Source organism: Cebus imitator, unplaced genomic scaffold (genome assembly GCF_001604975.1).
Source record: "Cebus imitator isolate Cc_AM_T3 unplaced genomic scaffold, Cebus_imitator-1.0 Scaffold45, whole genome shotgun sequence".
Taxonomy (NCBI): domain Eukaryota; kingdom Metazoa; phylum Chordata; class Mammalia; order Primates; family Cebidae; genus Cebus; species Cebus imitator.
This window is the reverse complement of record NW_016107360.1, coordinates 15,056,383-15,080,292: the sequence shown is the minus strand read 5'-3', so window position 1 is coordinate 15,080,292 and position 23,910 is coordinate 15,056,383. Positions and strand designations below refer to the sequence as shown.

At 53.9% G+C, this 23,910-nt stretch overlaps 1 protein-coding gene across 9 annotated transcripts in view; it reads right to left on the bottom strand.

Annotated features, from left to right (window-relative positions):
- The window catches only part of ADCYAP1R1 (ADCYAP receptor type I), a 56,761-nt gene extending 34,801 nt beyond the window's left edge, over positions 1-21,960 (bottom strand). For 3 of the 9 annotated variants that reach the window (XM_037737946.1, XM_037737947.1, XM_037737949.1), the window contains exons 1-4: positions 21,598-21,957; positions 20,931-21,021; positions 11,487-11,608; positions 9,914-10,019 (exon numbers count right to left, since the gene is read on the bottom strand). In XM_037737946.1, coding sequence (XP_037593874.1) covers positions 9,914-10,019; positions 11,487-11,608; positions 20,931-20,985 — 283 coding nt within the window. In that variant the 5' untranslated portion in view covers positions 20,986-21,021; positions 21,598-21,957. Of the gene's footprint in view, positions 1-9,913; positions 10,020-11,486; positions 11,609-20,930; positions 21,022-21,597 lie in introns of all 9 variants that reach the window. The other 6 variants (XM_017527116.2, XM_017527117.2, XM_017527122.2 and 3 more) reach the window with 4 other exon arrangements.
- Positions 21,961-23,910: the final 1,950 nt, after the last annotated feature.

Below are 23,910 nucleotides of genomic sequence, written 5' to 3'. Positions count from 1 at the left end.
CACCAGGGAAGATGCTGGGAAGAGGAGGGGCCTGGAGCAAGGCACCATGAGCTCACAGTCTTTGTTGGGGTCCATGACGCTTGAGTGCTATTTGGACCAGAAGGCATCCACAGCTTCTAGATTGAGAAAATCTTGTCTCGGAATTCACACCGGGCTATTTTGGAATCTGTGCCCAGTCACATTGGCCCATAGCATCCTGTTCATAAATGGCAGAGTTTGGGAGCCAGACATACCATAGAAAGCTCTGAGAACAGAAAGCCAAGAAGGCAAAGATATTAAAGGCCGGATGAAGGGAGCTGGGTACCAGGTCTCAGAGCAATGGGCCAGTCATCGGTGATTCCTGTGTAACGATTAGCAGAGGACATCTAGCCAGCATGTGCCTGGCTGTGACATCATGTCCTTGAAAGAGAACCAATAGCACATCTTTGGCTACTGCAGCCCATGTTGATCGCGGAATGGCCATGGAGCGTGGCTGCGTCTGGCCCATGCCTCAGGAGCCCCAGCCAACAGATGTTCCCTTAATGGAGAACATTAGGCCCTGGCACAGCCAGCTGCTGCTGCCATCTGACATTGCCGAGGTCATGGGGCCACTTCAGACAGAACGAGCAGGGTCGTGAGGGTTGAGGGCAGGGGGGGCTGCAGAGATCAGGCGGGTGGCACGAGGTGAGAAGGGGGGCTCGTGTTGGCAGCAGGACAGGGGATGCATTCTCTTAACTACTATGTACTAAGTGCCTGCCTTGTGCCAGGGACCATCTATGCACCAGGGCCGGTGCTGGAGAAAAACACAAAGCCATGAAACTGATGTTTGAGGGCAGAGCGGGGAAGAAGGGGAGCTCTCCACACAGCATTAGCACCGGAAGCCCTAAAACTCGAGTTCTGATCTCCTTCTGCCACAGGCTCACTGGTGACTCAGGCCAGTCACCACCCCCTCCACCATGATTCACATTTCCTATGTGTGCAGGGAGGACTGAGTCTCTCTGAACTCCCAGCTTTGAGTGACCAGAGCTCAAATCTGAAACAGATTCACCCAGGACCTACTGGTGCCCAGAGGATGGCTGGGGTGGCTAAAGCTGCCTAAGGGGCATCTGCTACGGTGCTTCACCCCAGCCCGGGGCATGAGAGCTCTCAGGATGTATCTGCCACAGCTCTCAAAGCCCTCCTGGTACCCCTTAAGTCCCCAGCCTGGGCCCCCTCTAGAGTAGTAAAGACAATTCCCATAGTACCAGGGTAGGTAGGAAACCTAGAATGAGCCCTCAGGACCCCGGGACCCAAATCCCAGTCTGGGTTTGGAAGACAATGTCCCTGGCCCTATTGGGAGCTCCAAGACCTTTACCCAGTCCTCTAGTCTGCATTGCTGCAGTCTCAGACTCTGAGCTGCCTCCCTGGGGCTCCCCACAATGCCCTAGTGCCCATTTATCTTGGTTACCACCTCCCAGCCCAGCACAGATGGCAAGGCCCAGCGGGCTCTCACCTTCACTCCTCCATTGAATGGAAACTGCTCTGGCCTCAGGGGATTAGAGCTGAATCCTCCCAGGGCCCTGTTCCCTGGAGGTTGGGAGGATGGGAGTTGGACTCCTGAGACAGCCTTGGGTTTTTCTAACTAAAAGCAGCAACTGATTTCCTTCCACTCACACACAGTACGTCCAGCTTCCACAGACCCATATGTTCCACAACAAAATTTAGTTTTGTTGAGACTGGAAGATTTCAAGATGCCTTTTCTCCTTCTCCTCCCCCTTCTCCTTTTTTACCTTTTTTTTTTTTCTTCCCACTTTCCTCTCCCTCTTTCTCTTAATTACTCATTTATTCAAGACACACTGAGTCAGACACTGCAGAGCAACACAAGAGTGAACAGAAAAGGCACAGTCTCTGCGTGCACAGAGTTCTTACTCCGGTGGGTTAACACATTGAGATTTTTATCCTCAATGCTTAGAGATGTCACTGGGTGGTGTATTCATTCCCTACTGCTGCTGTAAGTTTGTAAGCAAACTTAGTGTCTTAAAATGACAAAGCTTATCATCTTACATTCCTGCATGTCACAAGTATCATCTTACGTTCCTGCAGGTCACAAGTCCGAAATGAGTCTCAACTAAAATTAAGATGTCAGCAGGGTTGCATTTCATCTAGAGGTTCTAGGGGAGAATCCATTTTCTGGACTTTTCCAGATTTAAGAGGCCACCCACATTCCTGGGCTCATGGCCCCTTCCTCCCTCTTCAAAGCCAGCAGCTTTGTAGCCTCAAGTCTCTCCTCTTTGATTCTCCTGCCTCCTCCTTTCACTTATAAGGACCCACGTGATGATACGGGGTCCACCCAAATCCAGGATAAAATTCTCAGTTCAAGAACCTTAATTACCTCTGCAAAATTCTTTTTGCTATGTGAAGTAACATATTGACAGGTTTCAGGGATTAGGATGATGTGGGCATCTCGGGGCAGGGTGAGGGGTATCATTTGACCTGACACAGATGGGCTTTAAAGGAGTCACACTTTGATTTGGTTGTGTAGGGAAGATCATATAGTCCAATAGCAGAGATGCAGACACAGGGAGGCAGCAGAGTTGGAGTCCTGTGTGGGACAGAGTCAGGAGCAGGGCTGACAGGGCTTGGGGAGACACTGGCTGGACCTGGCTGGCAAATGTGCAAAAGTCTTAGTTCTCACCCACATCACCTGAGGACACACCAATGGTGAGTAGGTGGAGTGCAGACCCAGCCTCTAAAACACCCCGACAGGCTTCCACAGCCTTCCTCTCTTCCTTCTCTGTACCACCCTTGAAGGCCACATGTTAAGGGTAGCAGTGTTCCAAGATGGAAGAAACCTGGATCCCTAAATGACTGGGTAAAGTTGAGTTCCACCTCCTACCTCGGCTGACCCTACTGGTCTGATACATGCAAGCAAGAAATGTTATTGTGCTAAGTCTGAGATTTTAAGATTGATGTGTTATTGCTGCAAAGTCGAGGCCATCCTGACTAACATATCCTGAAGTGGGGAGAGGTACCAAGGATGTCACCCAGGTTTCTGGCTTCAGTGTCTGGATGGATGAATGGCTGGGTGGGTGGGTAGGTGGGTATATGGATGAATGGATGGATCATTGGCCACAGTGGAAAGGGCCAGGTGAGCAGCAGATGTTGGAGGAATTCAAGTTGGAAAGTAAGAGCTTAGTCTGGGTATGTTCAGTTTGAGATGGTGCTAAGAGCCAAGAGGAGACGGCTGTCAGGTAGGCAGCTGGATAACAGTCTGGAGTCTAGAGAAGTAACAACTGGAGAAGAGGGCCTGGGATGGGCAGCGCAGGGACGATATTTAGGCTGCAGACATGGATGCTTTGTCTAGTGAGAGCAGAGATCAGAGAAGAAAAGAAGACAGAATAGGCCTGGCCCCAACAGAAGTGCCAGCATTTAGAAGAGGACTTGGCAAAGAAGACTGAGGCAGAAAACCAGGACGGGAGGGACACAGCAGTCAGGAAAACATGTTTCAGGGAGGAGATGGCCAAGTGCAGCCAAGGCCAAGTTCCTGTCCTCCCCTTCCTCCTCCAGAGGTTGAAAATCAGAACAGGTCCTGTTCTCCGTGAGACCTCTCCAATCCTTACGGAACTCCAAGCCTCGTGGCTCCATCTGTGTAAAGGCCCCCGCTAGGAGACGTGGGCAGAGGAATGCAGGCCTAAGGGTGGGTAGGGGAGTGCTGCATACACTCTAGAGCTGCTCCCACCTAAGACATAAAGTGCCCAGGAGTGGCAGTGAAGTGTGAGAGCAGGAGGGAAGGGCTCTGCTCAGGCAGGGCGACTGAGAGAGAACACACGAGCTATTAGCTTTTGTCTGGAACAAAATAAGGAGCTAATCCTGGGTTGTCATGGAGATGATTTTGTCCAGTTCCACAGTGTTCAAAACTCCATAGGGCAGGGTGCCAAAAAGACTCAGACAAAGCCATGGTCCTTCCTTTGAGAAGCCACCTGAGGATGCCCGGGTATTGTTAGAACAAGGTCCCCATTTTAGAATGCAATCCAAGGGTAAAAACAGTTCAATTTGCCAAAACGTATACAGCCAATGTTTCCGTTCCACAACATGAGGACCCTGCTGTGAGCTGAGTGCTGGGGGTGGCAGAGGATTAAAGATGCCGCCCTTCCCTTTGGAAGTCAGTGGTTCTCAAGGTGTGGACCGCAGATGGGAAACACCACCTGGGAATCTGCGGGAAATGCAGATGCTCAGGCCCCATCCGGATCTACTCAATCAAAAGCTCTGGGGGTGGCCCCAGTAACCTGCATTTTAACAGAAAATCTGATATTCAAGTTTGAGAATGACCAGACTTCAGGAAAACACAAGTTTGGATAGAAGTGAAACCCTCTGTCAGGGAATAAGTTCCTCAGCATGAGGGTCCCTGCAGACACCACCCTTTCCCCAGGCTTGATGCCCGTTGGGTCTCAGAGCAGCTGAGACCCAGACAAGAAGCTCCTCATGCTCTAAAGGTGGGGAAGCCTGGACCCAGCCTGATGTGCTTCTCTCCCCTCTAGTGGGGTAGAGAGGACTGGTTCAAGGCGCTTGGTGCCCTGGACAGGCCTCTGAGACCAGGTCAGAATAGCAATGAGCAGGCCTTCCCATCCTCCCTCCAAGCCTGCTCTCTGCTGACCCTGCCATGGCCACTCCTCTTCCTCTTCCACCAGAGTGTGGGGACCCCCATGGAGGACCACACCGACCAACCCTGCTTAGATTCAGAGAAGGCTTCCGGGCTGATGGGAACCTGCAGCCCTGCAAAGTGGAGGTGCTGGTCTCACCCTCGGCAGGCAGACTGCAGAGGGAACAGAGCCTGGGGGCTGTGTGGGCCTGGGGATGCTAAGCCATGAAGCCAGTTCCCAGGTACAGGCGTCTTTTGTCCTTCCCATCTGGTCACAGGAATACTGCAGCAGCAAAGGTACTCCCTGGCTAAGATGGCAGACCTGGGTCCCGTCCCATGTAGCTGGCTCTGGCTCCCAGTGTGGTTTGGTCAGTGACCGCCACCTCTGGCCTCAGCCTCCCTGGGCATCATATGACAAAGCCAACTTGGTATTGGCTCAAATCCCATTAGCATTCGGGGGTTTGGAATAAGGGACAAAACGGCTGCATCTCCAAACCCCCTCCTCTCCTCAATCAACACCTTTAAAACATGCCAAGGATTTTGCAAACAAAGCAAGCCAGGCTGCAAACTTGCTTTCACTCCCCACGGCCACCTCTCTGGGCTCTATTTCTCACCCTCATTGAGCTGCCTGCTACCCCGCCTGCTACCCCCGGCGCATCTGTGTCCTGGCCACCACTCCAAAAGCCACTCTGCACAGCACCATTCTAGGTTCTCTTTGGGGTGGAGGTCCCAGGACCAGTGAGGAGCAAGGGCTTGAAGGAAACACGTGCTTCCTGGAACCTCCCTGCATCCCCCCAGCCACACACAGTGCCACAGACATAATCCACCTAACAGATCAAGACTCCTGCTCCAATTGACTCATGTTACCAGATTTAATACATACACACAAAATATATACGAGCATGTTAAACTCTATAAAAGACACTGTTGTGAGTACACTCAGAGGCACTGGAACAAGCTGTCAGGTTTCCTTTTTCAAGGGTGTTTCAAGGACATGAGCTGAGCTTTGGCCAGCGTTCTGTGTATGGCGTATGTGCCTGGGGCCACACGGGCAGCGAAGGCGCAGGAAATGGGTGCAGCAGGCGGGCTGGCACAGATTAATAACACAACACACAGACATCGATTCTTCGGTACACTCAGATTTGACGTGGCCAGTGGTGAGCTCCGCAGCCTGGTTTGGCTGCTCTCTGCCTGAGATGGCATGAGTGACCTGGTGGATGCTGTGCTCTGGCCAGTGGTTCTCAGACCTGGATACACTTTAGAATCGCCTGGAGGCTTCTAACTCTACATGGAGCCCCCCGCCCCACCCAAATGCTGAAGACTTTGGTCTGGAGAGGGGCCTGGACATCAGCATCTTTAAATGCTCCTGGGGGCTCTACAGTGCTGCAGGTGTGATGAGAGGAGTGGAGGCCCATCTTGCCCAAGAGTGTTGGACTTGCAGCCAAGAAGCCCAGCTTCAGCCAGGGCGCTCCTAAGAGCAGGCTAGAGGTTCTTAAAGGACAATGGGGGAAAATTAAGGCCTCCCCTGGTGGGTGACAGCAAGGTCAATGCTCTCCAAGAACTTGAGGCCCCCTTGAGGAGAGTCCTCCAACCTCAGCCTGCAGGGCATGCTCTTCCAGGGGCCGCCCCTCCCCCTGGCCTGCCCCTCTCCTTCCCAAGCAAGTCATTAGAAGCCGAGGCATTCTATCCCAGGCCCTAGAAACACAAACGCCCTTTGGCCTTTTCATAGCTAAGAAAGGGGCAGACCTCAAGCACATTTTAGGGCCCCTCTCCCTCAAGGCCTCTTTCCAGCCTCGCTGTAGCCTCCTGCTGTATGACCTCTCACTCTGGCAAGGGGACAGCTAAAGGGCTAGGGTGTCTCCTCATTCCTCTTCTGAGCAGCAATGTAGCCCAGTGGTAAAGGCAGATTCCAGAACCATCCACGTGCACACCTTGGTTCCCCCTTCCCGGCTGAGGGGTTTACTAGATAAGAGACAAGCAACCTAACCTCTGTCTGAGCAGCCTCACCTGTTAAATGGGGGTGAAACTCTACCAAGCCTATAGGTTTGTGAGAGTTAAATGAGTTGTGTGCGTGTATGTGTGCACATGCATGCGTGTCTGAGAGAACCCAGTGCCCACCTGCCTTACTGCTCCCTTTCTGCCTTTCCCCAGCCGAACACTTCTCTCCATCTTCCTGTACCCTCCATCTGCCCTCTGAAGCCCAGATCTGGTCCCCAACCTCCCCTGCTCTGCCAGGATTGTTCCAAGTGGCACTGAACTGCTTCCTAGAGAGATCTCTCTACTCCCCAGAATTGGGATCTAGCAAAAGGTAGGAGCCCTGGAGACCCCCAACACTATAATGACAGCTCCTAATAACTACAGCATCTTAGTTAAGCGCTTAGCAAATGTCATACATTGTCCTTCGTGCTTCTCACAGACTTTGATCACTTAATGCAATAATCCTATGTGGTAGGTATTACTTTTCCTCTATTTTTCAGACATGAAAATTAAGGTGTTAAGGGCCCTTCAAAGATCCCACGTCTGGTGCCGCAGCTAGGCAGTGGGGGCAGGGGGAGCGGTGCTGGGACTCGGAGCGTGTCACTCTTCAGAGGCGGTGCATCCCAGCAGTCGGGTACAGGCTGCCTGAGATCAAGTTCCACCTCTGCCTCCTAATAGACTATGTCCTTAAGCAAAGTACATAACCTCCTTGGGCCTCAGTTACCTTATCTATGAAATTGGGGTCATAACAGACCCACACACCTCCCCCTGCCCAGCTGCTGTGGTGGAAGAATGAAGTACTGACATAGAGCCTGGCACACAGGAAGTCCACAGAGGGCCTGGCTATTTACATGATGTACTCTATCTCACTCATTTTAAAGGAGATCCTGAGGCCCAGAGCAGGAAAGAGCCATGGAGTTTGTGGTCCAGCTGGACCTTTAGTCTTTTCCTCTTTCCCACCTAAAGGGTGCCCTTTGCTTCTGCTTAATTAGCTCTGTTTTATAAAGCCCTACTCTATGACTCAAGGGAGGGGAGAGGTAGAGATGAGGGACCCTTTCCATAGGCAGACTGTGAGAGGGTTACAGCCTCCTCACCCAACTAGACAGGGTTAAAGGAGAGCGATTCACTCACCTCTTGGAGAATCCTTCACACCCCAACCTCCTGTGGCCAGCCCTGACTCACAGGGTCTCTGAGGAGGGGTGAGTGGAGCCCCTGAGGCAGTTGCAGAGACGCCAGCTCCATGGGAGCCAGCCACTGCTTTCCCCTGCCTTCAACTCCAGCAGCAATGGACATGAAATACACACCCTGGGCCCTCTGCCATGCCCCCTCAATAGCCCAACCCATCTGCTCCAATTCTGAGTTCCAGATACAGGACATTACTCAAGACTACCAAAAACACCAGGCTCCCGCCTCCTGTGGTTTCCTCAGCCTACGGTGTTCACCCATTCATCTAGCCCTCTATTCTCCCCTGCCTTCAAATGCCTACCAATCCCTTGGGCCGAACCCAAGGGTTCTCAACAGCAGCTTCTCATTAGAATTGCCTGGGGAGCTTTTAAAATCTACGGTGACTATGATGGACCCAAGCTTCTGATTTAATTGGTTTGGATTGTGGCTTGAGTGCATTTTTCTGAAAGTTCCCCAGTGATTCTGATGTGCAGCCAGGTTTGAGAAGCAAGGATCCAGTTTCAATATATGAATCCTTCCCGAGAGAACTCATCTCTTCCTCTCCAGAGCACGCCTGCGGGTGAGACCTCCTCCCCAGCACTGGCCTGGCCCCTCCTGGGATACTGTATGTCCAGCCGGGCATCCGCCTCCCTTGTCTCTGCCACAGGGCTGTCTTGACTTCTCAGCCAGAATTCAACAAGCAGGTGTGCAATTAAACTGCACACGGCTTACCCAGAGGTCCCTGTCCCACCCCAGCCCCTGCCTCTATTCTTCTGTACTGAATGCTTTTATTGCTCAACCCCAGATGTGTCTGAGACATGAGATGCAGGAACAATGGCCCTGGGTTGGAGCAGGACACCTGGGTTCCAGACTTACCTCAGCCTGATCCTCCATGTGATCCACACCATCCCTGCCCTCCAGACTCAGCATTCCCAGGGCCAAACAGAGACTCAGACCAGATAACCTTGGGATATTCTTTTGGCCTCCTCCAACTGTGTGCCCTTCTGGGCCCCCTGCCTCAGTTTCCCTCACTTTGTGGGGCCCCAAATCCACGTTCAGCCTTGATTAGGGCTGAGCAAGAGCTCAGATGGAGGCAAAGGCCAGCATGACCCAGAGTAGCTCCCTTACTAGTTAATGTTCACTGAGAAGCAACTGGCCGGGGAGCTCCATCCAGTGGGACCATTACATTTAACTGGGCTGCAGATTAATCAAGTGTTTAAACAGATGGTGCTCAGAGCAGCCAGGAGGATCCAGAAGGAAAAATGAATCCCTCTGGTCTGAGCAGAGAGCCCTGCTTAGGCAGCACGGAGCCAGTCCTCCAACGACTGAGGCAAAAGTGAGGCTGGCGAGACCTCTATGATGCCCCCTACCCCAAATCCCCAACGTCCCCTAAGGCCAAAAGCTGACAGTGCCTGTGCTCTATGCACCTTAGCTTCCCATCTGCACAATGGGAAGCTTGGAGGGGGAGGGGTTCAATGGGGCCACTGGTTCTCACCACGGGTCATACCACTCCCTTGGGACATTTGAACTGTTGGAAGGCATTTTGTGGTTGTCATTGTGATCGGGGACATTATGGGCATTTAATGGGAGAGGCCAAGAATGCTCAGTGTCCTGCAATGTGTGCTTCCTCTGGCACAGGGAAGCAGGACCCTCCTCAAATGCAGCCCCAGGAGAAGCATAGGACCCGAGGCTTCAGGACTGCAGTTCCTGCTGCTGCTGCTGCTGCTGCTGCTTCTCTGGCTGCTGATGGAATGAGCAGAGGAGGTGGGAAAGGACCCCACATTACCCGCCCTGGGTTGACCAAGCACTTTACAGCTCAGCCACCGGCAACAGCTGTGTCCCTGCTGCCACCAGGCCCATGCTGCCTGCTAACAAGCTCTTGACAGCCACTGCCCAGCCCAGGCACCAGTGCTATCCCGGCCCCTGTGGGAGAGAAGGCAGCCATGTCCAGTCACCCAGAACAGCCGAGAGCCATCCAGGGCACACCAGCCTTGAGGGGGCGGCCCCAGCATCATTGCCCAGGGCAGATCCAGGACATCAGTATTCCAGAGGGCTTTCTGAAGGTCCCAGAAACCCATATCCTTGACCACTCTCTGCTAGGTGAGCCTGAGGACAGGAAAACAGTTTACTAAGCTGGCACTGGGAACATGGCATGTTCCCTGCTGTCCCGCTTACCTGGAGAGGAGTCATTGAAGCCCATCAGCTCATTGGCCCTCTGGATCTTCTCCAGGCACATGGCTTGCTCCTTCTTGAAGATGCAGTCAGAATGCATGGCGGGGGCCTGTGGGAGAACACAGGATAGATGGTGGGGGCGGGCAGGAAGGCCTGTCTGCAAGCCCTCCTACCAAAGCCCAAGGGGCAGTGTCCTGGGGTAGTAGGGAACAGAACCAGAGAGGAAGGTGACAAGAGATGTCAGGGCCAGCAGAGGCCCTGGCATTCACCTTGAGAGATACTATGAGGGCTCTTCAGTCACCAACTCAATGTGTGGCTTTGTACAGGTCCCATTCCCTCCTTGGGTCTCAGTTTCCACAGCTTATAGGAAGCGCATTATTCTGTCATGTGTGCACGTATATGGAGAGTACCATGAAGTACTACTTTTATCACTTTCCATTTCACAGATGTGGAAACTTAAGTACAGAGATGTTAAGTCACCTGCTCAAAGTCATATGGCTCAGGAGACTGAAAAACGAGGATTCGAACCCAGGAGGTCTGACTCCAGGGGCCACAAGGCCACAGCTGCAGGTTAGGGGAGGAAACAAGTGGAAGGGAGAAGTCGGGCGGAGAAATCTCATTGTCTGTCTTCTCCAGGAGCTCAGGGAGAAGGTGCCCCCAGCAGCTGTAGGCTAAGGAGCAGTGGTGCCATTTAGTGGGGCCTACGCACCACCCTTATTTACAGAAGAAGAAACTGGAGCTCAGAGAGGTTAAACTCCAGCCCAAAATCACACAGCTGGTTAACAGCAGATATGGGCATCAAGTTCAGGACCAAGTAACTTCACAGCCCATGCACTGCTATCATGACAGCTGCTTCCAAATGCTGTCACTTTAACTCAAACCCCCAGGGCAGGGATGGTTCCCAGGGGGATGTCAGCAAGTGAGGAGGCAGTCACAAGGCATTTGACTTGCCAAGGGCCATGTCTGGGGACAGAGTCCAATCCCTACTATTCACAGATGTGCAGGCAGTTTCCAGGGAAAGGGATAGGCTTGTCTGACCACTTACTGAGTCAGGGCAGAGATAGAACTGGTACCCAGGGTCCTGAGGACAGCCTCACCCACTGCTACTCTGAAATCTCAGGTCGAGTGATGGGACCAGTTCCTGGGAGTCCTCCTCTGTTCACTCCCCATCCCTACCTTTACTCAGGGAGAGATCTGAGCAGAGGGCAGTCTTCTGAGTTCTACCCTGGGAGGACTTCGTGGGCTGGTGGCAAGAAAAAAGAGCCTTCGGCAGCCCTGACCAGAGATCCTGCGTTCAGCTGAGCAGAGTGTGTACTGTGCAATTCTAAATGTTGCCACACATTACCATCATAAAGATTTGTACATTTTGTAATAAATTCTGGTCAAATCAATATAGGGTCTTGAGGAAGGCGCATCTTTTCTGATTCACACAAAGGCGCTGGGGGGCCCAGTGGTGGTGGTGGCAGAAATACCAGCCAAGTGAATAGTTGAGCTGAGGGCACACAAAAGACATGGGTTCTCTAGAGCAGGGGCTCAGGTGAGCCTGAGGCTCCCAGAGATGTTCCTGGGCTCTTACCATAGGCAGCAGGAGGAGAGCAGCCAGGGAGACATGCACGACACCAACCATGACGCTTCTTGGCCAGCACTGCTGGCTTCCCATTGACAGCAGCGGCGGGTCACCCCCAATGTGTCTCCAGGCTAGAGAAGGAGGAAAGGTGTGAATCCTGTGGACCCAGTGCTGTGGCAGGGTGGGGGGGGGGGGGTGGGGGGAGGGGGCGAGACCACCTGCCTTCCTCATTCCCCCAGCTCCCTGCAGCATGGCCTTCAGCCTCCAAGGATAATCCCACCTCCGTGCCTGCATCCGTCTTGCTCTTTCTTCTTCTGCCCTGCAAACGTGCTGGGCACTCAGCCTGTGCTAGGTGCTGGGGATACTGTGGGCACACACTGGCTCAGCTCCATCACTCTCCTGGCATGGTCTGGAATGGCTTTCTCCTTGGCACCAGAGGGATTTTCTCCCCAAATCCTTGCATGTTCACCCTCCTCCACAGTTGACAAAGTTTTAGCTGGCTACGTGCATGCTCATCTAGACATATTTCCTGGTCTTTCTTGCTTGGAGGTGTGAGTACATGATGAAGTTATTAGCACTTATGGAATGTGGGTGGCAGCATGTGGCCACATCTGCACCCTCTGTGTATGAGGGCGTGGCGTGATCTCTGCTCCTGCTCTTTCACCCTTCCCAAATGCCAAACCCCACTTTGACAGTGTGGACAGGAACAGTATCCGGCGGTGTAGGCAGCAACACTATGAGAGGAGGCAGGATCACCAGGTGACCTCGTGGAGCCCAGCCTCTGGGCCTGCCTGGAGGGCTCACCTACCTCCAGACTGTTACGCCAAAGGGAAGCCAGCTTCCAGCTAATTTACCCTCTCAAAGGGCCTCTTTGTTCCAGCTGCCTGGCCTGGTACCCTAACATGCCCTACCTCACTCTACTTCATCTTCGGCATAAAGCCTTGAACCATGACACAGGAAACACAGTGACAGATGAAGCGTGTGCTCAGGCCTCAGACCTGCAGGAGCTCCAAGGGAGCAGGTCTGCAAGGACTGGAGCCACTGGTGGGGACCAGACAGACAGGTTACAGGGAGTTGAGAGAGGAGTCTGCAGGAGCACTCTCCCGGGGAAGAGCATACTCTGCTTCTAAAATTGATCATTACTACATATACCCTACAACACAGCAATTCTGCATCTGAGAAATGTTTGCGCTTGGACAAAAAGAAGCATATGCAAGCATATTCACCACATCATCCTTTAAAATAGCATCAACAATAAAAAATAGGGCAGCAAAGCATCCATCAACAGGCACTGCTAAATAGGCTCCGGCACAGCCGTACAATGGTTATGATTATTTTAAAATTATTACTATTATTATAAGAGAGATTGAGTAGGCCCATCTCAGGGCACTGCTAACCCACAGGTGCCTGGCCCAGGAGGCCATGGGGGGCCCGAGCAAATCCTTCATGTGCATTTCCAACCATTAGTCCTTGCACACCCCCTACCAGCGGGGCAGAGCTGCTGCACCCCAGGGGACTTTGTGTCCCTCACTCTCTGCCTAACCACGTCCCCACCCTCTCTCCTTGCCTCCACAGGGCCTCTCCAAGCTCAGGCTGGAGATAAGCATCCAAAAAGGAGAAATAAAACCAGCTGCAGGAGGGCTCAAAAAAAGGGAGCCCCCACTCCCCATATTATGCACCAGGGCTCACTCAGATGCTGAGAGAGGCCTCAGATGTCCCCAAGTGATGCTCCAAGAAGCCTGGGGGGCATGGCAACGCTGGCCTAGCCTCTTCATATGGGCCAGGGAGGACAGGGCAGACTGCCTGGCCTCAGCACTCCTGGGTACCCTGAGGCACCATCTAGGCCGGGCACTCGGGCTTCTATCTCTGTACCAGCTCCCAAGGCTTGCCTGGTGGCCACAGGCTGCCTCTGGTGTGACCTAGCACCAGTGGACCCCAAAGGACTTGGTCATTTCTACTAGCCCTGGGGAGTCCAAGGCTCTGCCTGCAGAGAGGACCCTCCTGGCTTGCCTGGCTGTGATGGAGGAGTGCCGGGCACCAGCGACCCTCAGCACTCTCCAGGCCAGCAGAGGGTTGTGGGGAAATCCTGCAAGGCAGAGAGCCTCCATGATCAGGGGTTGATTCCCTGTACCTTCTACAACCTCAGGCCAAAAAGGTGAAAACAGCTGCTTGCTTTCAGCAACACCTTGAGATGGCAGCAGCACTATCCCCATCGGAACTGGGTTGCCCCCCCCCACAGTGGATGCTCACTGCCTCCCCAGCAAAGTCCTAACCTCTGACCCAAGTACACAACCTGGGCTGCCCACTAGAGTCATCTGAGCTTCCCAAAAAAAAAAAAAAAAAGCCCTGCCCAAATGAATTAGAAGCTCTCAGCTGTGGTTCGGGCAGCAGTGTTGTTTAAAGTTCTCCAGGTGATGCTCATGTATAGTTAGGATTATAAAGCCTGTTTTAACCTTTATTAGAACCCAGGGAGCTGGCGCAGAGGAACCAGGATTTTGAAAGCTTCTAATGGGGTGGGAAAGCAGGTGGCAGCAAGCAGACAAGAGTGGGTTTGTGTTTTGAGGACTGGTGGATTTCTGCTTCTGTTTCTCTCTCTCTGACATACACACACAAAAATACACAGAAACAGGTCCACAGAGATGAGCATAAAGACATGTCGACCCTACAGAGACAAAGACACTTATCCCCAGGGCCACCACTTGGAGGTATTGATACAAACTCCCATGATGGTATACACAGGTGGAAACATACACTGCCATGACAGGCAACTATGCACACATACACATATACACACATACTCCTTCACAGAAACACATACAGAACAAAGATGTGCAGATGCAAGCACACAGCAATTCAGATATTCAGATATGTCACAGATCGGACTGTAGATACGCAGAACAATTCACACACTCACCCTGCAAAGGCATTCAGATATAGAGAGGGAATCAGATATACTCGGATTCAGATATGAGTGCAGGCATAGCACAACATACATGTGCACACGTGTGCACATGCATGCACACACACAGGGACACCCAGACTTGCAGGGGCCTCACCCCTGCTGTGCTAAGGGCAGCAACTCAGCTATAGCTGCAGTGGGCTGAAGACAAGCTCCAGCAGAGGCCCCAGCCCTCTGCTTCATCACAAGGCTGCTTACCAGGAGACAAGTGTGTCCCCAGCCCAGTGACCCAGGGCAAGGGAGCTGGGACACTTTCACAGGGCACCTCCTCTGGAACTAGACCCAGGGTTCTTGATTCTATTACCTTCTCTTGGTGCCCCCCCCCCCCCCCCCAGATTACAATCCACTCCCTGTCTAACTGGACACAGACACCCCCGCTAGCAAAGAGGAGGAGAGACAGAACCTGGGAGTTCCCAGGCCTAGACTTCACTGGGGACTTCAGGGATCACAGTCACCTCCCTCAGCCTCTCCCCTCTCTGTGTGGTAATCGTTTCAGCCCCTATAGGCATTTCTGCCCCCACCACAACCCTGCACTGCCCCCTGCTGGACAACGCTCAGGGTGTACAGACTTAGGCTGCCTGCCCCAAACCCAGTGTTTCTCTCTGCAGTGTCCCTCTGAGATGCGGCCCCCTTGTTGGCCACTCCAGCCCTCTCCTCTGGACTCCCCCAGGCCGCTAGTGATACTCTCAAGGGACACGACAGGCCCCACCACTGCAGCCTGGGGTTGAATTCTCCCCTCCCTGAGGATGGATTTCAGCCCAGCCACAAAAGTGGCTTAGGATGGGGAAGTGTGTCACACCATATTCCTTGGCGCTGTCTCTCGGGTCCAGGCTTTGTTGGGGCAGATAGCTTTTGAGGACAATTAAACTCACCTCCTGGCAATTAGTATGGCAGACTTGGGACCATTTTGCCAGATGTGTTAGCCCTAGGAGCTTGGGAAAACTGCTTAACTTCTCTGTGCCTTCTTTTTCTCATCTGTAAAATGGGAATAATAGTGATGTCTATCTCATAGATACTGTCAGGCATCAGCAAATTTATACAAATAAACTATAGAGTATTTACTATAGCCTGGCACTCAGTAAGGGTTATACTATATCTCACCACTTTGTGTTCAGACTTTTTGTACTCTCTTGCTGTCACCTCCACCCCCACGGCACCTTGTCACATTCAAAATGGGAGCAGGTCTCCTGCACTTTTATTTACTAGTGGCTAACTTTTATTAAATACTCAGTATGTGCCAGGCACTCTTGCAAGCAAAAAACTTGTGTGAACTCATTTAACCTGCCTGAAACAGTTACTAGCATTAGCCTCTATAGCAGAGGTGACTGAGGCACAGAGAGGGTAAGCCACTTCCCCAAAGTCACACAGCAAAGCCCCAGTAGAGCTGGGAAGCAAACCCAAGCAGTCTGGCTTCAAAGCTGGTGCACTCCATCCCTATGCTTCCAGTGCCCTCTTACTGGTCAAAGGAAGATCAGTTCAGAACCCCATTAGGAACCCTCACACACACCTCCAGGGGCTGGTCAGGCCCGCCACTACACCCGTCCACATATCTATGTCTAGTTTCCTCCTTAGGAAGAATTAGTTACAGACACATCATTTCAGACCTGAAATAGAACTTAAAGCCCACCTCTAAAGGTGCGGATGTGGAAACTGAGGCCAGAGAAGGAGACACACTTCCTAAGGTCACACAATATGGAGCCTGGAGGCTTGCCTGGCAGGAATGGGTTGTGTGACAGATACCTGGACTGTAAGGGAATTTGGGGGGGGGGGGTCCCAATAGCACAGCATCTCCCCTTCCCTCCTCAGCTCTCCTAAGCCCAGCCACCGAGCCTGGAGTGAAACTGACTACAGTAGCCATGTTCTCCGCTGAGTCGCTGCACCAGGCAGCAGTGGCCCCTGCACACAGAGGATGGCGTCATCAGTCAGCACACGGGAGTGAGCGGTGACTCACTGGGCTTGCAGACTTTCCATATCTCCGTGCGGAGGGCAGAGACCCTCTAGCCATCCCCCAACTGTCCAAAGCCCAGCAGATCCCTTCTGCTTCCCCTGGCTGAAGGCAACTCCACTCCTGAGATGGGCACTCGCCCCACTCCAGCGGCTGGCCCATGCCCACAGTGGGAAGCTCTGACGTCCCTGTGCCCTTCCCAACCAGCCCTGAGCAGCACAGATTCCCCTGCCTCCTGTAAGCCCCTACAGGGGTGTGTGAACAGCGTACCCACCTCTTCTTTGGGCCACACAGCCCTGGGATTCAGATCTGCCCCTCATGGGGCTGGGGCCATCCGAGTCGCCTCCTACTGGAATTCTCTGGCCACTGAGCATCCCTCCCCTCACAGGGCAGGGCAAGCCTGGACACCAGAAAGGAGATGGCCAGGCTAAGTACATCACTTGCCTACCCTGCTCTCCCCATGCTCCCTTTACTCACGACAGGGGAGCCAGACCGCCCCTACTTCCTCCTCTCCCTTCTAGGGCCAAGAACAAGAGAGAGAAAGCTGAAAGATGAAACACTGTCCCCCTCCCTCTCACCCCTCAAAGGGAGGGACAGAAGCTGCTGCGGGGAAGGAGGGGGATCTCTCTAGAACCTGTTTTCTCCTCAATAAGATCAGAGCTGATAAAGGGCACACAAAAACTCCTGGGCCAGGGGCCTCCTGGCAATCTCAAGATGAATCATTAATGCTGCTGTTATTCTCTGCTGTTCAAACTTTCCCCTTTCAGAGTCACTGGATCCTGTCCACAGTGAGGGACAGGAGCTAGGCCACCAGATGGGCCCCCAGTGATGATCCCACTCATGCCCTGCATTTTGCACAAGCTTGGGTGGGAAACCAGGTCCAAGGCAGGGCAGGGCCAGGCTGGGGCACCCGTGCACATTGGCAGTATCATCCCATCTCACTGGTGAGGCACTGAGGCCCTAGGAGACCGGGAAACTTCCCCAAGGCCATGCTGCAGAGTCATTCTTCCCAAAAAATGTGTCCTATGAGGAATCCTCTTCCGTACTGTATAGTACATGGACCTACCCTGACCTGGAGGAGTCAGGGAGTGCTCCCCCTAGGCCAGGCAAGAGGAGGGGGAGGAAGGAGGCAGAAGATAAATGCAGGGAGAAGAGGAAGGTGGGAAGGGAAAGGATGGGGAGAGGATGAGAGGTGGAGGAAGGGGAACAGGAGGCCTGGCCAGAGGGAGGCACAAGCTTGTGGACGGTGCACTGAGCACCCACCAGGCAGAGGGGGTGTGGCTTGGGGAGGAGTAGCTCTGCATGACAGCCTCTCCCTTTGTGCAGACCCTGGGTAAGCTGCAGCCTCTAAGTGAGCATGAACCCAGCTCTGGTGTGTGTGTGCCCACAGCACCTGGCACAGGCAAGACACATGAGTGCCCAGAAAACTTGGACAAGTGCCCCCGGATGGGTTTGGGAAGGTGATTCCAGGGTGTCAAGGAGCACACAACACATACCAGGAGGTGATGAGGTAGAGGAGAGAGAGGGTGGAGGGCTGGTGCCAGTCCGTGGAAGCTGGAGAGTTGTTCCACCAGCAGAAGAGTTATAAGCAATGAAGGGTTGTGGGCAAAGGAGTGGAATAATCGGCTTTCCATTTAGAAAACATCCCTTCAAAGGCTGGGGAGCAGAGATGAAGGGGAAAAATATAGGCAGAAATGTACCCTGAGGCCCTTTTCTGGGTCTAGGGTAGAGGTGATGGGGGACTAAGCTGAGCAGGGAGGCAGTTGGGATGGAAAGTGGGGGACAGAACCCAGAGACATGGAAAAATGAGAGAGGAGCATCTCCTTGGCCCACCTCCTCACAGGTGGCAGGAAGGAAAGCAAGAGACAGAAGGCAGGGCGTAGTTCACTACACAAGCCTTAGATCAGTGGCTGAGAAGTTCAGCGGTGCCTAGGAAGGAGCTACTATCTGTATGTATTTGTCTCAGCCAAACCTCTGCATTGCCCATTGATCAGGAGGGGAAGATGAGGGCAGCTAAGGCAATACATGGAGTCTGGAGAGCTGGGATGAGTGTCCCACCCAAACCCCCAACGCCACCTCCAGGAAGCCCACTCAGACAGACCTGGCCCTCCACTGAGAAGCCTCAACCCTGAGATGAGCAGCCCCTCTCCTCTGAGCTGTTTCAGGTCTCCTCATGTTCATTGTGAGTTTCAAGTCTTGTCTAGAAACGAGGGGTATGCCCAGGTTTCCATGTGGCTTCCCCGCCCATAGAGATGGGCATAGACTTGGACACAAAGGGTGAAGGGTAAAGGGCTCAGGAACTGTTTAGCAAGCTCCAGTGACAGCAGTCAGCTTTTCAGTCTTTAATGTCGTCTCCAGGCTTTAGAGTGGGGGAAATTGATCTCGGGGACAAAGCACAGGCCCAATCTGGAGTAGGGTGCTGAAGCCAGGCAGGGAGCCTCTTCTAGGCCTGACCCATTAAACAGATGGGCATTCAGGGCTCCTAGAATGAGGCGAAGCACCCAAGGTGCCATTGGGCATTTCTGGCTATTTCAACGCTAAGCCCCTCCCTTCGTCAACCTCTCTGACCATTTCTCTTTCCTAACCTTACAACCCAGGAGCTGGCAACCCCTTCCGGCCAGTCAGATCCAGGCTATAGCCTATTTTTACACGGCTAGTGAGCCAGGAACCATTTTTACATTTCTAAATGATTGCAAGGAATTAAAAGAATCATATTTCATGACACAGGCAAAATGTATAAAATTCAAATTTCAGTGTCCATAAATAAAGTTTATTAGAACATAAGGCTGTTTACACATCATCTAAGGCTGCATTAGGCGACACAGCAGAATTAAGTAGTTGCAACACTGTATGAACACAAGGCCTAAAATAATTGCTATTGGGCACTAGACAGAAAAAGGTTGCCTACCCTTGTTCTAGGCCCATGCAACATACATACACACACACACACACACACTCTCTCTCTTTCTCTCTCTCTCTCTCTCTCTCTGTCTTACACACTTTCCTCAATTCAATTCAATATGCAGCTGGACTTTGATTAATGAAGACTTTTGTGATCTTCTTTGGACAAATATCTCCGAGTCCCTGGGTGTGCCCAGATCTGTGTGAGAGGGTATGTCTCAATGTCCGTTTGTCTTTCTGGTGTTGCTTGTCACTATTGTGCCAGCTCTCTGGCAGGTGTTATAGAAAGCCTATATGCTTCCCCAGCTGTGTGTCACTCCCTCTCTGTGTCACTGTGGGGGTGGCTGCCACCGTTTGCCTCTGACAGCATCCAGAGCTCGGTACAAACACGTTGCAGCAGAGGAGTCCCCAGTCTCCATCTTGCCAGGCAGCTGGACCACTAAGCCCAAACCATTCAGACCCTGGAATCTTAGATTCCTCTCTTCAGGGATGGCTGAGGGTCTCCAAGGCCTCTAGGCCTTCTGGGGTGGAAAGCCACTTGGCAGCCCTTGTTTGGGGCATCAGACCTCTGCTCACAAGTCTGCCCAGGACAGGAAACTCACTGTCACCTCCAGTGTCTGCCCCAAGGTGGGTGGGTCTCAGGAAAGCAGGGCCTTCCTGGCACCGGGCTAAGCTCTAGCTCTGCACTTGGCACACCCTGGTTCTTCCCCATGGCAGACAGCACAAGGTGTCCTCCACTTAATCGGTGCCAGCCCTAGGTCAATGAAATGCTTGTCCTTGGGAGGGCGGCAACCTGGGACACTCGAGCCTAGGCCCTGTCCCCAGTAGAAAAGCCACCCTGTGGCCTTAGCTTTCCTAGCTTCTCAGTCACATATACCCCCATGTGTGTATGTATGTATTTCTTCAACACAATTGAGGGAGTGCCCCAAAGTTGATGCACAACAGAGAGAGGTGGCCATGTGAAAAGGCATGGGTCCCAAAGTGTTTCTCCAGTCAATTCCCTCCCAGCCTGAACCCTATACAAAACAGGACTTAACACACCCCTTAGCCTAGATCAGTTCTTAGAGTGAGGGAGAGTGATCCTTCCAGAGGCTCCCCACGGATGCCTCCCCTCACCGCACATGGGGGCAAACAGACCTTTGGGGGTCTTGTCCCAGACACCCAGACACCTATGGCCAGAAAGGAAAAGGACCAGGCCTGCCTTCACCATCACCCCACACACACTTGTTGATGGATTGGTTGGAAGATCTGGCCCACGACCCACTCAGCATGTTCCGTCTCTAATTTGTATGTTCAGATTTCAGCTTGTGTCCACACTGGTGCCTCTGCCTGCCCTCCCCAAGGTCAATGAGGAGCAGGGATTAGCTTAGGACTGGGGACTCCACCAGTCCCACTTGTACCCAGCACCAAACTCACTTAACTGGGGTCTCCTGAGAAAACCTGAGTGCTGCCTGCTGCCCCTGCCCCCAAAGGCTCAAACACAGTTTTCCATCTTCTTGAGAATCCTAGAGCCACTCAAAAGCTTCTAGCCTGACCTTCAGGACGCCTTGCCTGCCTCTGGGGCCAGCTGCAGTCTCAGGGCAAGTTGCCCTCCACATGCTGCGTCCAGCCCCTTCCCATCCCCCAACTCCTCCCCAGGGCTGCTCACAGAAAGAACCAAACGCTGTGTCTTTGGAAAGGGCCAGGGGGGCTTTGTGGGTCATTGAAAGGCTGGGGGAGATAAAAGGAGTCTGACGCACCTGCACTCAAAAATATAAAAACGGTTGGAAGCATTAGCAGGTGTCCACCCCCCCACCCCCAGCATCTTCCAAAGGGGGGCTGAGCTCCATCCAGGGGTGAGGCTCTGCTCCTCAGCTCCAGGTGAAATGCAATCGGCTTCCGGCTGGGCTCCCTCCTGAGTGTCTAGCTGCATCCATTGACTCCCCTGTCCCTTCTGAGCCCCCTAACCTGCCAAGGTCCCACAGAGGATGTGGCCTCTGCCCCCAGCAGCTGCCGCTTTAAAAAGCCTCTGCCTTTAAAGCGGCAGGCAGGGGTCTCGGCAGGCCCATTTCAGCCTGGGGAGGCCGGTGTGTTTCCCCACAAACCCCACAGGGCGTTTCTTCTGGGGACCACCTAAGCCCTGGCATCCCCAACCCCAAGCCCTCCGCACCGCGGGAAACCGAGACGACGCTCTTTTGAACAATCCTGAATGTGTCGCCACAGAGGGGCATTCTACGCTGGCTCCTACCACAACCCCTACCTAGCACATTGCTTGCCCACCCCTCAAACCCCATGCGGACTGTGGTACCTAACCCCGGGGGACCCTCCAGCCTTGCCTTCCGATCCGCGTAGGCGCGTCTGCCTAGGGGTAGGGAGACATGTCCCTCTGGGTCCCTCCAGCCGCATGGCTTCGCTGCCCCTGGTCTCCCTTCTCCGCATCGGGAGGGGTGCAAGATATCTAGGCCGACCCCCACCCCGGCAGGCTGCGGCGATCGGCTGCCCCAGGCGTGGCGCCAGACACTTGGGTTGGAGAGTGTCTGCCTGACGCGCAGAAAGGGCGCAGCGGCGGAGAGGGCTTCATTTCGGATCTGGGGAGGCTTGCCCGGCTCCGGCCCTGGCCAGCTCTCGGTCAGTGGAGGTCGCGGCTGGCTGAGACCACCGAGCCAGAGGAGGGGATCCGAGGTCCCGGCTGGGCGAAGGTTCTGGAGCCGGGAGAAGACGGCTGAGGCGTGGAGGGGCGGCCGCGGCTGGGCGACCCTTACCTGCTCACGGCTGGGCCGGGGCAGACTCCGCAAACGACGCGCAGCCAGCAAGTCCGCGGCCCGCGCCGCGCCGCGCGGGGATGGGGAGCGAGTGTGCGGAGGAGCGCGCGCCAAGCTGGGTCTCCGCGCCTGTGTGGCCGTGGGCGGCCGGGGTCCGTGTGTTCCTGCGCAGCGGCGTGTGCGTGTACGCACGCGGGGACCACGCTCGCCCGGAGCAGCCGCCGCCGCCGCTGTCGGTCCCCGCCTGGGGCGAGCGCAGCGCCCCCCTTCGCCCGTCCCGCGCGGCGCGGCGCGGCAGTCCAGCCCGGCTAGGTCCTGCGGGCGAGGCGCAGCCTCCGCCACCAAGCCAGGCCGGGCGCTGGAGAGAGCCGACCGATCACCGCCTCCGCCCCCACCCCCGCCACCCCACTGCACACTTCGCAGGCTGGGGAGGGGGCGCTGCAGACCAATGAGCGCCCGGGGGTGGGGTTAGGCCGAGGGCTGTGTGGTCGCGGCGTGGGGCTGCTCGACCCGACCCCATCAGCAGCACAGACCTGAGCTGGAGCTGCTGCGGGAAATCCCAGTGGTGGGATGGGGGGCGCTGAGGCGGAGGCGACGGCCCTATGTCCTCCCCATGTCCTTCCCATGTCCTTCGTCTGTGGGCTTCCAGGCCAACCACCCTCTTTCTACTCTCCCCATCAAAGCCGGAACTAGAAAGCCGTCTTTATTCTCCCTAGGTCCTCAAAATTCCCCGTGTGTCAGAGCTTGTCTTCCTCCTCCTCCTCCTCCTCCAGGAAGCCTTCCTTACCAGGCAAGTCTCGGACTCTCCTTGGGCTCTTCTTTGCCCCTACAACTCAGGCCTGGGAGGGTCAGCTAGTTTGTGTGCTAGTAGGTGCCTGTTGGGATGTACTCAAATGTGACCCCCCCCCCCAGAACGACCAGAAAAGGGATGGTGATGCTTGCAGGACAGAGGCAACTTCAAATATCAGACTGCCTGGCTCCAGTCCCTGCTGCAGGACAGCTCTGTGAGCCTGGATAAGTGACTCGGCCTCTCTGAACTTGAGCTTCTTCATCTGCACAGGGGAACCGAAGTACTGGCCCCCAGGGCTCTTCACAGCAGCATTAAATAAAAATGGTGCACTCACCCCATAGTAGTTTCTCCCTGGTATCATTCATTCATTGATGCTGAATGAATTACTGTTAATACTGTTATTACAGTCCTGTCCAACCTCCTCCTAGTACAAATGGCTTAATGAGAAGAACTACACAGGTAAAGGTAGCATTGGGGGTTGGCGGTGAAACCAAAACCAAAACTAGCTGAGAGTAGTTACCCACTCCCAGGCAAGTTCTTACCCTCTGCCCCCCACCAGCCCCCACCCAGCCCACAGTCGCTCCTGCCGCCTCTGCTCTCAGTTTTTGGTCCCTGCCTCAGGCGTCACTCTGAGAGCTGCTCAGTTCTGAACCAGGCTCTGTTCTTGCCCTTTCAAGTAAATTCTTGCTCAGCTTCCCTTTGGGCTCAAGTTCTAGGTATACCCACCTTGTTGAGGAGGCCTCAAGGAGGGGGAAGGAGGAGGGAGAGTCCTGAGCCTTCCTTTGGAGACTTCAGTCTGCCAAAAAAGAAAGAACCTGCGGATGGAGAGGAATCCATATGGAAACTTGAAAGAAGTGATCCAAGGTTCCAGAAAGATGTGTGGAGGTTCCTAGGTCCATGTTTCTCTTTGCTGACCAATGGCCACTGATGCCCACTGGCACAACACACTGGTAGTCCGATTGGCTGATATTCCTTTCAGTCCAGGAAAGCTTCCTGGTGGAGGAGAATATCTGTCTTGCCTAGATCAAGAAAGAATGGATAGAGGAAAGAATGGAGAGAAGAGGGCCAGGTACTGTGCTAAAATCAGATACACAGAC